Source organism: Microplitis demolitor, chromosome 8 (genome assembly GCF_026212275.2).
Source record: "Microplitis demolitor isolate Queensland-Clemson2020A chromosome 8, iyMicDemo2.1a, whole genome shotgun sequence".
In the NCBI taxonomy this organism is placed as follows: Eukaryota; Metazoa; Arthropoda; class Insecta; order Hymenoptera; family Braconidae; genus Microplitis; species Microplitis demolitor.
In genome coordinates this window covers 1,066,916-1,079,796 of record NC_068552.1, presented here as the reverse complement: position 1 = coordinate 1,079,796, position 12,881 = coordinate 1,066,916, and the positions used below count along the sequence as shown (strand labels likewise).

The following is a 12,881-nucleotide window of genomic DNA, read 5'->3' as shown; positions in this document are numbered from 1 at the left end:
GCGGTCATAAAACCGTTTTTGACGGTCAAAAGTCAGAGATATCTCGTCACGTGACGAGTGTACTCTCTAGTAAGCTAACTGTGGCTCTGAGGTGCTGCTGCAATTCGTCAGTCTTGATTATGTTATTGAAATTTGAAAAAATAATGTTTTCGTCAAGGATAATTTAAATTTTCCATGTTTGCAATGAAAAAACAATGTCTTTTTACCTGCTCGTAATAATTATCATAAACGTACTCGCGATTAATATTCAAGGAACAGAATATGATTATAAAGTTGATTGTAATAACCTGCGAATAGGCCAGTACATTTGTCCGCATCCTAACTACGATATTATTGACAGGACCACTCAACAAATTCGAGGATGTACTAAAAAAAATAAAGCTAAAGGTATTACAACGATATAAAATATTTTTTCTGATTCAGTTTACTTGATTTTCCAACGTACCTATGGAAACGACAATCGGTTGATTTCTTTCGAAGATATCGTAGAAAAGAAGTTCCTTTTTTTGGCGAATTCTATTTTTTTTAATCCAAGTAAAAGATAGTCGTTTCGAGAGCTCGAAGAGCTCAAAAATTTGTAAATAATATTTTCGAGCTCAGCGAGATTAAATTGGAACAATTAAATAGACATCTGTACATCATTTTAACTTTTTTTTTGTTTTAGTTGACTGTCTAGCAGCCGATGGTTTAATATGTTTGGAAACTTTGAATAATACTTTTAAAAAGGAAATCCCCTGCAAATGGACGTAAGATGCTTAATTTTTTATTATAAAACTACATGAGTACATTTTTTAGGATATTACTTTTTTATTTCTTGTTGAAAATTGTCGTAGTATATAATGTTAATTCTTAGTTTATATTTATTTTTTATTTTTTACGTCATAAAAATTGTCACCATAATAAAATAGTAAAATACATATCTAGGACAGTAAAATAAGAAAAGTCTCAGATCACGTGTAATTGTTGGCCGAGGCAAAAAGATGCCACTTTCTCTTCCCCTGTATCTGGTTATCATCTGGAATGGCAACCAGTATAATCTGAGATATTGCTGAGTAATATCTGAGAAGAAACTGAGTATAATGAAGATGCAACTCATTATAATCTAGATTATACTGGGTACTATCTGAAATTTTTTTTACCTCAGATGTAACTGAGTATAATCTGGGATGGTAGCCAGTACATCTTGTTCTTTCCGTGCGGAGGGCCGATATAATTTTTTTTCTTATGTAAAAACAATAAAAATTTTACTAATAGTGATCTATTCATTTCATTTTTTTTTTGTTAACAGCAATGGATATTCCTTTGAAACATCCGTACTTCTATCAGTATTCCTCGGAATGTTCGGAATAGACCGATTTTATCTTGGATATCCAGCATTGGGATTGTTGAAATTAAGTACCTTGGGATTTTTATTTATCGGTCAATTCTGCGACGTGATTCTTATATCAACTCAAATAGTTGGTCCTGCAGATGGTTCACACTACGTAATGCCATACTTTGGACCGGAAATAAATCTTCTTTTTAGTGATAATTTTACTTATAAAGTACCACAGCAAGATTGGTGACAATAAAATGACTAACTATATAATTTAATATGTAAATTGTTTTGTGTGGTTCGGGAGTTTCCGAATAAATTTGAGGCTTGAAAACTTTTACGAAGTAGAAAATTTCCTGAATAGGAAAACGTCCTCTATCTGAAAAAACTTTAAAAGTCTTTCAGGTGAAACGACAGTGATGGGATGAGTGAAGACGTCGACTAGATTGCAAATGAGAATTATATTAAAGAATATTTAATATTAAAAAATTACAGGAATTATGAAGATAATTAAACTACAAATTAAAAACTGAAAATTAATGCATTGAACAGCATAAAAATTAGAAAAATATATTTTTATGTGAGTTGATGTATTCACACTAACTTGTATTGAAAAAAAAATAAATAAAATACTTGTTACTTGGAATGGAAATCTCATTATTGGGTTTGTGCTGAACTTGTTATCAACTGTAGTAAAAAAATGAAATTCGGTTTAACCCTTTAACGGCGAAGTCGGACAAAATCGTACCCGCGGCCCCAAAGTGGGGATTGCCTACAACGTGCGCTCACAGCCCCTAAACGATTAGGAAATTTAAATCAAATACGATAAAAATCGTAGACGATTTTTCTAATTAAGATGTAGAAGGTTGTGATTTACTATTAAACTGTAGTTGTTCTCAAGAAAATGGGCTTTTCTCCTATTTTTATACAATGAAGGCATTACTGCGCATGCGCGTTAGTGCAGCCATGACTTCACCATAGCTAAATAGTGGAAGAAAGTCTCATTCTTTTGTAGACTTTATACTCATTAACAGTCATTTGAATTTCAAAATACATGCAATACTTCATATTAATAACATAGTATAACAATTTTATTTATCACTGAAAACAAGATTAATTTTAATACAATTTAAAATAAGTAAATTATCAGAAGTGAGGCAAACATACTTTGCCAGCAAACAGTTCAGATATTACGGTTATCCACAATGCTAATACAAATAAAATATAAGATATTCCAACTTGATGAGAGTTGGGTAATTGGTATGGTTGGCCCCCAATCTCATCCACATGGAAACCCATGGGGAAGATCACTGCTGCTAAACAAAATAGAACCACTGAAAAAATATAAAGTAGAATGAAAATTTACTCTTTATACGGTACTAATTTAAAACACATACTTGCTGTGAATCCGACCCATCGCGCATACGGGATCACATGGCGGTCCCAATGTGAGCAAACGAGTAAAATAATGGTGACGGTTATTAAAATACATCCCACAAATATACAAGCTAGCGCGATTAACCATTCAGGTTGTAAATCTGGTGTATAACATACTTGAGGTCGGTTATATAAAGTCATGCATGACCACATTAATCCTAGTCTAGTATCTCCTGAAATTTGAAAGCAGTAATTGTTAGTTGAGAAACGTTTTCGGTCTGAGTTCGACTCCCAGTTTAGGCTATTTATATTTTTCTCAATTTATACATAAACTTTTCATTGAGAAGTTTCTTCCTGACTTTTCCCAATTCTACTCAAAATATAAAATTATTTGTATTACAATTACTCACCGCCTATATCGGTAATAATCCAATCTGGCATAGAAAGACTAGCTATAGCAAATATATCTGCAGCAAGAAACAATGTTCCTGAAATAACTGTTAGTTTATCCATAGTCTTGAACGTATCTTATTGGTCCAGGACCTAGACAAATGACACTCTTTAGCAATGACAACCCATAAATTTGAAACTATCATGTGAAAATATTTATCATTGTAGTTAATATATTGCATTACTGAGTAACAAATTTGAATAAAACTATAAAGTAACTTACTTGTTTATAAAAATTAGAATAGTCTAAGATTTCGAACCATAAATGCTTTTGACGCAATTCAATTGCGAAGCAATGAGATGTGTTCTGCTAACGTTTACTTGATCCCAGCTGGTTTATTCACGTAAAAAACATTTTACACTCGTTCAAATATGGTCAACTAGAACAAAATTCGTATCATTTACAAGATAATTTAAAAATAGTTGATAAAACGAACACAATTTTTGAATCATGATTGAAAAACAAACGTGAAGACTGAGACCCTGATCAAAAGAGACGATTCAAAACGATTAGAAATTATTCAAAACCATTCAATTTTTATACTATATAGATATAAATTCATAATTGAGTAAATCGTTTTAATTGTAATTAATAAAAACCTAAATCGGCCTGCATTGAATCGATTCATTACTTCATTGATTTAAAACGAGTCGTAATTCCAAAAATTAGTGCTCCCTGGTTAAAAATACTGATTGAAAGAATTGAGAAGCGGCCACTCCATGCAAACTGTATATCTATTTATACAAACAAAAGAATTTAAATCATTGAAAAGAACCGATTGAGAAACCTAATTTGAAATACTTCAAACACTATCTAAACAATTCAAAGTTGGCAAAATTGACTATATATAGATATACACTTTAGCATGAATTGAATCATTCTAAATGAGATTTTTGAATCAGAGAGTTCGAATTTTATCATTTTTAATTATTTTCAATCAATATTTTTAAACAGGGCTGTCAATGGTCCAGTAGGAATCTTCGAAACTTCGAAAACTTTCGAAACATATAATAAATTAAATTTTTTTTTAGATGCTTTGTATCTTTTATTACAAGAACCCTTTTGAAAATTACTAGCGAAATCATTTTTATTTCATACAAATTAATAAAAGATTTAAAACCAGTAATTTATTAAAAATCTAATTGCCGATTTTTTTTCTTCCATCGACAGCTTGCAGCAACACTAGTGTGATAGTAAGTTTGAAAAAAGAACATCTAAAAACAAAATTCGAAATATTTTTAAAAAATTCGACTGACAGAAAAAATTGAAATGAATCTTAAAATAAAATTTAACTATTTAAAAGTAAATAATAATTTACTATGCATAACCATGAGAATGTATTTCAATTGTTTTTTTTTTGAATATCTATAATATTTACATGTCAATATTGGGATTCAGCTAAAAAGTGTAGCTGGGAAATATTTAGATTTATAGTATATATAAACACTGTCATGTATTAATAAACAGAAGAGCTCTGTTTTTTAAATCATAACCATACTTACTAAGTTACTAGTGTCAGTTTCTAGTTCCTATCTTTATCCTTAAACGGGGTTCCGTTTTTGTCAAACTAGGCCCAGGGAGCAGCATCATAGCTCATTCGATGACGCGCACAAATTTAACGTTAAAAATAATTTCTTAACTTATCTAACAATATGGGTACAAATGATAATAAATATTTCACATGGAATGTTGCACAGTTAAAAGAAGATAACTCAGCTATTTATTTACCTGTGTAATAACTTTCATTTTTTTCAATAATAACATCCTTTGCAAAATGGTTAGAACATAACCTCGATTTCGAAGACCGAAAATTTACATTTATAGTCTGTTCCCAAAATGCCCGACGTTTTCCATCATTGGAAAAGCGAAAGTTGCTTTTCCTTTACAAAAAGGAGCACATCCTTACCCATATTCTGTATAATTTTTTAAATTCTCTGATATCGAATATATATGATGATTATGCGACACTAGTAGCAACTCCAAAACACATATTTAACTGACAAATATACTGTATATTTATTATGGTCTGACATTTATATTATTTATCGAAAACATCATATAATTGATTGTAAATTTGAAAATTTCTTGGAGTTTTTTCTCTAAGTCACTCTAGAACAAATTTTTTGTCTTTTTAAATTTGACATTTAAAAATGTGCGCTCGACCAAATTCGCTATTATGCTGCTCTCAAGCGTAGAAGTTTGGCAAAACGGAACCCCCAGTGCAAGTTGACGGAAATTGACGGTCTAAATTTGACGATAAGTTAACTGCAAAAAGATCCTGTCCTAAATTGCCGCCAACTTTCCTGCAATTTTCTGTCAATCTGAAAAATTGTTGCCTGGTAATGAAATTTTTCATAACGAATCTACTGTAAGTTTTTTTTACAGCAACTTGACGTCCAATTCCGACTGTAGCTTTCTGTCAACTAGTAGTCAATGTGGTATTTAAATTGTATCGAAGGAAATTTAGCGAGTTTCGATTATCTGCAGGTTTTGTCATACTCGAATCAAATTATTTCGATAATAAACATAATTGAGTAAACGTCATCTTATTTTCTAGTCAAATGAAAACAAATAAAAATTAATGTGATTGAATAACAGAAAAATAATGAGATGGAGTTCGACGACGATTTTTTGTATGAAGAGGACAAAATGTTAGTAATGAAAACTAGTTGAAATAAATTTTTTTTTTTTGCCAATAGAACTAGAAATTATTTTTGAATGTTTGTGTTTGTTGACGTATTGAAAATTTTTCGAGGTACGTCTAGTTTTCGGAGGGTTGCGATTTTATTACAAATTGAAGTCAATGAATAACGTGACAATTTCATTAGTAAAATAATAATCACTATTTGTAATGAAAAATTGATTATTTAAAATTTTGAAATTACACGTATTCTATTTTTCATTGAAGTACCCGGTTGCACTCTGATCGAGAGATACAAATTTAAAATCAAAAGTCAAATAGAATTTATAATACACCACAAAATTTAAAGATCTCCAAAAAAAAAAAAAACTGATTTTTAGAATTTTCAAAATTCTGTAGCTTCCCTGGTGAAATTTTTCGGACTTTAGTCTGAAAAACTCAGTTCTAAAGATTTTCAGTTCTAAAGACCGAAAAATTTCCCCCAGGGTTAACAAAAAATAAATGAAGAAAAGCAAATTGAAGCTTGATGTTTCTCGTTTTCAGATCCTGAGTTCAAATATTTTTATCACTGATAGTTTTTAAATGACAGTAAAAAAACCAAAGGCAAAAAAAATTTTCACATCTTTTATCTTCAGAAGTTCCGCCTTTAACAAATTTTTTTAGTCATACCACCTTAAAACTCTTAGTTTGATTCCTCTTCTTTAATTTAAGAAGTTCAGGAACTTTGTTATTTTAATATGAAGCAAATATCTCAACAGAGAGAAATGCGAATACACGGAGAAATTATTCTTGTTTGAAATGCTATGATTTCATAGTAAAGCCGGACCATGTTGGCCACCTGCAGAAATTTAAATGAAGCTGAAGCTAGAGGCCGTAATAAGTAGCGGCCAGCAATTTTTTTGCGTGGCCGCTACTTAATACGGCCGTTAGCTTCAGCTTCATTCGGCCAATCGACTAATTTGGCAGCTTGCAGTTAATTAGCGCTTTCTCTAACCAATAAAGTTCGCTTAGGCAACCATGCTGCATGAGTCACACCTTACGCGGCTACTGATGTAGAAGCCGATTACATGTCTGTTCAGCTTTTAAGTAGTCGAGTAGTTCATATCAGCTTGTAACTTCGCTATCTACCGCGTCACGACGTGCATCATATCCGCTAGGATTATCATGCGGTCGCTATCAATTGAATTCGTTCATTAATTGCAATTTTTTCCAGTAAACATCTCGGACTTGAAGTAAATGTTTATTGAGAACACGCTTTAATTCGAAATATAAAATTACTTTGAATCTTGGGTTAAATCTGATGAATTCGCGTTCGCAGGCTTTTATATTCTTGCCTAATTAATTACGACGCATTTACTCAGTAGATTCAATAAATTAGACGCATTCGCTACAGTTTTAGTTTCAACAAGTGTACATAAATGTAAATAAAAATTTAATTTATTTATTTGATAACTTCTGTGTAAATAATTCTAGCTCGCAAGCAGCCGCACCCAGATCAGATTAATTTCCTATCATACCTCATTTTACAAACATCTAAAATTTATGATAATAGAAAAATACTATTCATATTAGACAATATTATCAATATTATCATTGGAATTTTTCAGGGGGATGATTATTACATCAGGCAATGTAGTCATTAAAAAAAATGCGAGTAATTTAATCGGGATCAGTATTGGTGGTGGGTCGCCATATTGTCCTTGTTTGTATATTGTTCAAATATTTGACAATACACCTGCGGCTTTAGAAGGTACTTTGCAATCTGGAGATGAGCTATGTTCTGTAAATGGGACATCAGTCAAAGGAAAAACGAAAGAGGAAGTTGCTACAATGATTCAAACCTCTGAAAATCAAGTGAGCATCAATTATAATAAACTTCATGCTGATCCTCGTCAAGGACGAACATTAGACATAGCGTTAAAAAAAGTAAGTTTACTCTGCAGCGATTAGAACCCATCCATTAACTCGGAACTTCCCCTCAAACTTTACCCCCACCCGATGCTACTTCCGTGTATGTATGTATGCATCATTCATGTAGATTAAGAGTGCATGCGCATAATTTACTATTTGAGGGAGAAGGGGCATCCGTTAACTCGGGAATCCCCAGAAATTTCCGCTCCGTTAACTGTCCGAATTAATGGAATTCTGCTGTATAGTAGCTTTTAATTTATTTAAATAAAAATTATAGGTGAAGCATCGGTTGGTCGAGAGTATGGGTAACGCAACAGCCGATGCTCTTGGATTATCTAGAGCAATTCTGTGTAATGATGCTCTAGTGCAGAAGCTTCTAATTTTACAACGTACTGAAAGTTTATACAAGGATCTCGTAGCTTATGCTAAATCTATGTTACATGCGTTTTTTGATCTGATTCAAATTCACAAAGGTATTATCAAATTTTAGAGCTGTGCAATATGCCCTAAATGAGAATATATGGATTTTTTTCAGTGTTTGGAGATTGTTTCGTATCGATAGGAGTTAAAGAGCCTCAGCCTCGCGCGAGCGAAGCATTCAGACAATTCGGAGAGCAGCATCGACAAATTGAAAAATTCGGAAAGTTAATGCTGAAGATGTTGAAACCTATTTTAAATGATCTAGGAACTTATCTTCACAAAGTAATTCCTGACACCCGATTAACAATCAGCAAGTACGCTGATGCCAAATTCGAGTATTTGTCTTACTGTTTGAAAGTGAAAGAACTAGACGACGAAGAACAAAGTTATATTGCTCTTCAAGAACCTTTGTACCGAGTGGAAACCGGAAACTATGAGTACAGACTAGTCTTGAGGTGCAGACAAGAAGCTAGATTAAAGTTTGCGAAACAAAGGTCTGATGTTCTAATAAAGTTAGAGCTATTAGACAACAAACATGTCCAGGATATTGTCTGGCAATTCCAAAAATTTGCTTCGGGTCTCGCTACGTATTATTCTAAAATCCAAAGTATTTTGTCTACGAACTTGTTTCCAGTTGAAGTCGACCTGACACGATCCGCCTTTCAGTATAAGTTATCCGAACAAAATGTGAGTGAACAAGAGTTTGACAGTGAGACGGATTCGAAAGATGAAATTAATGAAAACGTCGTTGATGAAACTCCGATGATAGATACTACGTCTTTGCCATAATTTTAATTTTACGAGTTATGCGATACTATTCTCTCAGATGCCATTATGTAAGAATTGTTTGGAGTATATAAGTTAATAATAAACTTAATTTGAGAACATGATGTTTTACTAAGTTTTCTTTTTTTTTCATGAATAATTAAAATTCTCATGACTGCACACTTTAAGCGCTGTGTGCTCTATAGATATTGGATTTTATTCGGGTACTTCACGTGCTTTCAATCATCTCTACACTTTTTAAAGTATATTAAAATAGGTTGAAACTTATATCATCATATAGAGAATTTATTGAGGAATAATTATAATGCAACATAAAGTTAATTCCTTAATATGTTATTTTTGAAATAAATAATTTAGTGGAGGGGAGCTCTAATGTCAATTAATTAACTGATTTCTTGTGATCAAGATAACTCTCGGACCCAATTTTTTTTCTATTAGCGTTAGTACGGTGACTACAAGAACCCTTGAGTAAATCACTATTTAACTCTTTTTGGTTTAATTGTAATTAATAAAAACTTAAAAACTTGCTGAGAGAGGTGTGCACTTTTGGATTAGAGATTAGAAAAGGATTTATTTTTGTACATTTAATTTATTAGACTAATGAAATTTAAATACATTACGTTCAAATTATTCTACTTTGGCGGCGATTCAGTTTTTTCATCCCCAATTTTTTCCGATGAGTGAGTTTTTCGAAAATTGGGAAACTGTTCCCAGGGTGTTGATAATTCAAACCTGCGAAATTCTTGTGCCAACTCCAAAGGCTCGGCAACTACACGCTTAACTTCATCATCGTATCTGACCTAAAAACATAAATACATATTTTTAGTCATGTCTTTACTTGAAGCATAAGTGGTTTTCTGAAAAGTAGATCTAAACAAATAAAAACCTCAACGAATCCACTGAGCGGAAAATCTTTTCTCAATGGATGCCCTTCAAAACCGTAGTCAGTGAGGATTCTTCGAAGATCCGGATGATCAGTAAAGTAAATTCCAAACATATCCCACACTTCTCGCTCGTACCAATTAGCAGCTTTGAAAAGAGAAACCACAGAATCTACTGGGGTCAGCTCATCAGTGTAAGATTTCACTCTGATTCGAGTATTGAATCGAATAGACAAGAGATTGTATACAAGCTACAAATTAAAAATTAATTAGATATATAAGTAGAAAATTTTCTACGCAGAAAAAAAAATTTCTTGGCACAAGAATTATTTTGTACTATGAATTGAAGACAAAAATTTTCTTAGGACTAGAAAAAATTATTTGGTACAAAATTATTTTGTACTACGAATTGATAAAAATTTTCTCATGACTGATAAAATTTTTCAGAGCAAGAATTTGTTTTTAAATTCAAGAAAATTTTTTCTCACCCCAAGATTTTGTTTCTGCTTACAATTCAAGGTAATAAGGCCTGTCGGGTAATAAAGCCTAAGTGACAGAAATGATATTTAAAATAACCGCCTCCGCTAAAGGCTACTCTAGTAGAAGGGTCTTGCATAGAGATGTTACGACAAATTTATAGAGTCCCCATACCTCGTTCCCTGTCTTCTATATTTCATTATCCGTCATATGCTGTTGCGCAGAAGAAATTATAAAAAACAATCTAGTCTTCTGATTCTTAAAAAGTATTGTTGCTAAATTTAAATGATGATTCATCTCTAACACCAATTTTATTAAGTATAGTTAAACTATTCCAGTTTGTTTAACCCGTAGGCCTTATTACCCTACCGTAGTAAAAAAAGGCCTATTCGTATGGTTTTTGTAAAAGTATAATTTTATGTTTGCTTATGGTAAAAACTACCATTACTTCATTACACTTTATGGCTAATTGAAATAAAGATTAATGATACACTTCGATAATTAAATGCAATATTTTCGATTCTATTCAAAATCTCCCTCAACTAGGCCTTATTACCCGCGGGTTCCTTAAATATTTTTTGTACAAAGAAACCCTTGTTTTCTGAGTAGGTTTTTAAATACAAGCTACAAACTTCAAATCTGCATGGTCTACTTGGAACATCAAGCGCTGTAAGGTCTGCTAAAATAGTATACTGAGCATTTTGATGTTCTTTCAAAAATGATAGAACTGGACGAATTCCTTGCGGGGCAACAAGGATCTCAAGTTCATCTTTGCTTGCCATCTGTACTGCTTGTACATATTTCGGCAAACAATCAGCGACATATTTACCGAAATTTTTTATTGAATCAATGTTATCTGCGAAGGACTTTCGTACGATGGCTAAAAACAAAAGTGATGATAAATTATCAAGTATACAAAGACAGAGCACGTATACTCACATACTCGTGATTCATCTTCGGATTCTGTTGACGTCTGGGAACTCCGGATGACTGAAGTTGATAGACAACCTGAAATATTCAAATAATTAAGTAAATTGCACAATATCTTTGAGGACAATCGAAGGGTTACTCACGTTTTGACAGTGGAACAGACAGCAGACGAGCAAAAGCCCTGACATTATTCGAAATAAAAAATGCCATTTCGAAAAGTGAAACGCTGATTTGTATATTTATGTAATGATTAAAACAATTATATTCAATTAAAATTACAGATCATTGACAACCTCCTTCAGAGAGAGGCAACAGAGAGGTTACCAGTCTGTGTCTCTATTTTTGTTTTTTTCTTGGGTTGGAAATTTGACAGCTGCAAGCATAAATGTCGGGTAAAAAAACTCGGTAGCCATTTTTGATGACAATTGTCGTCAATTTACAAATTCAATTTGACCGAAATCTTTAGATAACTGGTTAGACAATTCAAATTTTCAAAATTTTTTTTTTCACTCGTTTAAAAGAAAAAAACAAAAATATGTACGTGTAGGAAATTCAAAAAACTACAAGTGCAATTTTTTCAAATATTACTTTTTTTTATAATTTATCGCTTAAAAAAAATCCAAAAATAGCTCCCTTAAGTTGGCGGGGGGAATTCAATTTTTGGCCAATTTTTTTTAGCAATTCGTTCGTTGATTCTTCGTCAATGTTCGCTATAAATAATTATTTGTTCGTTTTTTATTTTTCTTTAAATGAATTTTTTTAAATTTATTTGAAGTTAGCGGTGACTATACTCATTTTCAATCGCTTTTATTTTTTTTTTCCATTTACCTTGATTTGTTTGTTAATACTCCACCAAAAATAGCGTTTGCTCGTTTGTTTTTATATTTATAATTAATTATTAAAACACTTTCGGCTAACTTAACGAGAAAATTTCTGGCAAACCTTGACTGGATAATACTTTCCTTTAAATTGGCTTCAGAATACGGCAGTAGCTTGTAGTTAACTTACGGTTAGGAAGGCTATCAGAGTTTGTTTCTATTAAAGCAATAATTTGAAAAATTGCACCCATAGTTTTTTAAATTTTCTGCATGTGCAATTTTTTTTTTTCTAATTGACTTTTTAAAAAAAACATCTGAAAATTGCTAATTGTTAACTTCAGAATCATAATTTTTTACGGAAAATTGACAGAAAGTTTCCCGCTCATCATTTCGAATTTTTTCTAGCAAGTTAGCATCCAATTTTTGCAGTAAATTTCAATCGTTGAATTTTCAAGTTAACAATTTGCAGGCAGGGTTCAAAAAATTTTCAATTTCCTCTTTGACTGCAATTGTCATCATTTTTTAATTCAGCGACCGAAATCTATGGTCTGTAATTGACAGCAAAATAAAAGCTAATTTATTCTACGTACGAAATATTTGAATTCAAAATTTAACATTTTGAAAATCGCGCCAAATCCACCAACCTAACAAATTTGAATTTCGATCAATGAAAATCTAAGAGCAGCAACAAAAAACACATAAAAATTAACGTTAATTAATGCTAATTTCAATATAAATTTGAAATCCTTTATTCAAAAACTTTGTAAATTGAACAAATGATAATTTCGTACCAAACAATCAAGAACGAATGACAAACAAACAAATTGTTTAAAAAAATTTTCAAAAAGTCGATTTGTCCGCGCCAACTTTAAAA

At 31.8% G+C, this 12,881-nt stretch overlaps 4 protein-coding genes across 12 annotated transcripts; 2 read left to right on the top strand and 2 right to left on the bottom strand.

Moving 5' to 3' along the window:
* LOC103575900 (TM2 domain-containing protein CG10795) lies at positions 1 to 1,951 on the top strand. The gene is made up of 3 exons (XM_008555887.3): positions 1 to 387; positions 665 to 746; positions 1,289 to 1,951. Exons 1-3 carry the CDS (start codon positions 195 to 197, stop codon positions 1,563 to 1,565), a joined length of 552 nt encoding a protein of 183 aa, XP_008554109.1. The 5' UTR covers positions 1 to 194; the 3' UTR covers positions 1,566 to 1,951.
* Positions 1,952 to 2,384: 433 nt separating this feature from the next.
* On the bottom strand, positions 2,385 to 5,309 carry LOC103575901 (uncharacterized protein C16orf52 homolog A). Of its 8 annotated transcripts, XM_053741350.1 has the most exons (6): positions 4,872 to 5,309; positions 4,646 to 4,787; positions 3,366 to 3,522; positions 3,103 to 3,281; positions 2,713 to 2,925; positions 2,385 to 2,649 (listed from the first exon to the last, which is right to left on the bottom strand). In XM_053741350.1, the coding sequence occupies exons 4-6, from the start codon at positions 3,203 to 3,205 to the stop codon at positions 2,462 to 2,464; spliced, it is 504 nt and encodes a 167-aa protein (XP_053597325.1). In that variant the 5' UTR covers positions 3,206 to 3,281; positions 3,366 to 3,522; positions 4,646 to 4,787; positions 4,872 to 5,309; the 3' UTR covers positions 2,385 to 2,461. The 8 variants fall into 8 exon arrangements, with proteins under 8 accessions (XP_053597325.1, XP_053597322.1, XP_053597323.1 ...); XM_053741347.1 differs by lacking the exon at positions 4,646 to 4,787; XM_053741348.1 differs by lacking the exon at positions 4,872 to 5,309 and having other exon boundaries at positions 4,646 to 4,860.
* Positions 5,310 to 5,557: 248 nt separating this feature from the next.
* LOC103575902 (PRKCA-binding protein) lies at positions 5,558 to 9,005 on the top strand. Of its 2 annotated transcripts, none has more exons than XM_008555897.1 (4): positions 5,558 to 5,794; positions 7,392 to 7,710; positions 7,973 to 8,168; positions 8,231 to 9,005. In XM_008555897.1, exons 1-4 carry the CDS (start codon positions 5,754 to 5,756, stop codon positions 8,902 to 8,904), a joined length of 1,230 nt encoding a protein of 409 aa, XP_008554119.1. In that variant the 5' UTR covers positions 5,558 to 5,753; the 3' UTR covers positions 8,905 to 9,005. The 2 variants fall into 2 exon arrangements, with proteins under 2 accessions (XP_008554119.1, XP_008554120.1); XM_008555898.3 differs by lacking the exon at positions 5,558 to 5,794 and adding an exon at positions 6,864 to 7,204.
* A 451-nt stretch (positions 9,006 to 9,456) lies between these two features.
* Positions 9,457 to 11,547, bottom strand: LOC103575903 (NADH dehydrogenase [ubiquinone] iron-sulfur protein 3, mitochondrial). The gene is made up of 5 exons (XM_008555899.2): positions 11,333 to 11,547; positions 11,199 to 11,267; positions 10,892 to 11,139; positions 9,788 to 10,033; positions 9,457 to 9,701 (listed from the first exon to the last, which is right to left on the bottom strand). Exons 1-5 carry the CDS (start codon positions 11,397 to 11,399, stop codon positions 9,534 to 9,536), a joined length of 798 nt encoding a protein of 265 aa, XP_008554121.1. The 5' UTR covers positions 11,400 to 11,547; the 3' UTR covers positions 9,457 to 9,533.
* Positions 11,548 to 12,881: the final 1,334 nt, after the last annotated feature.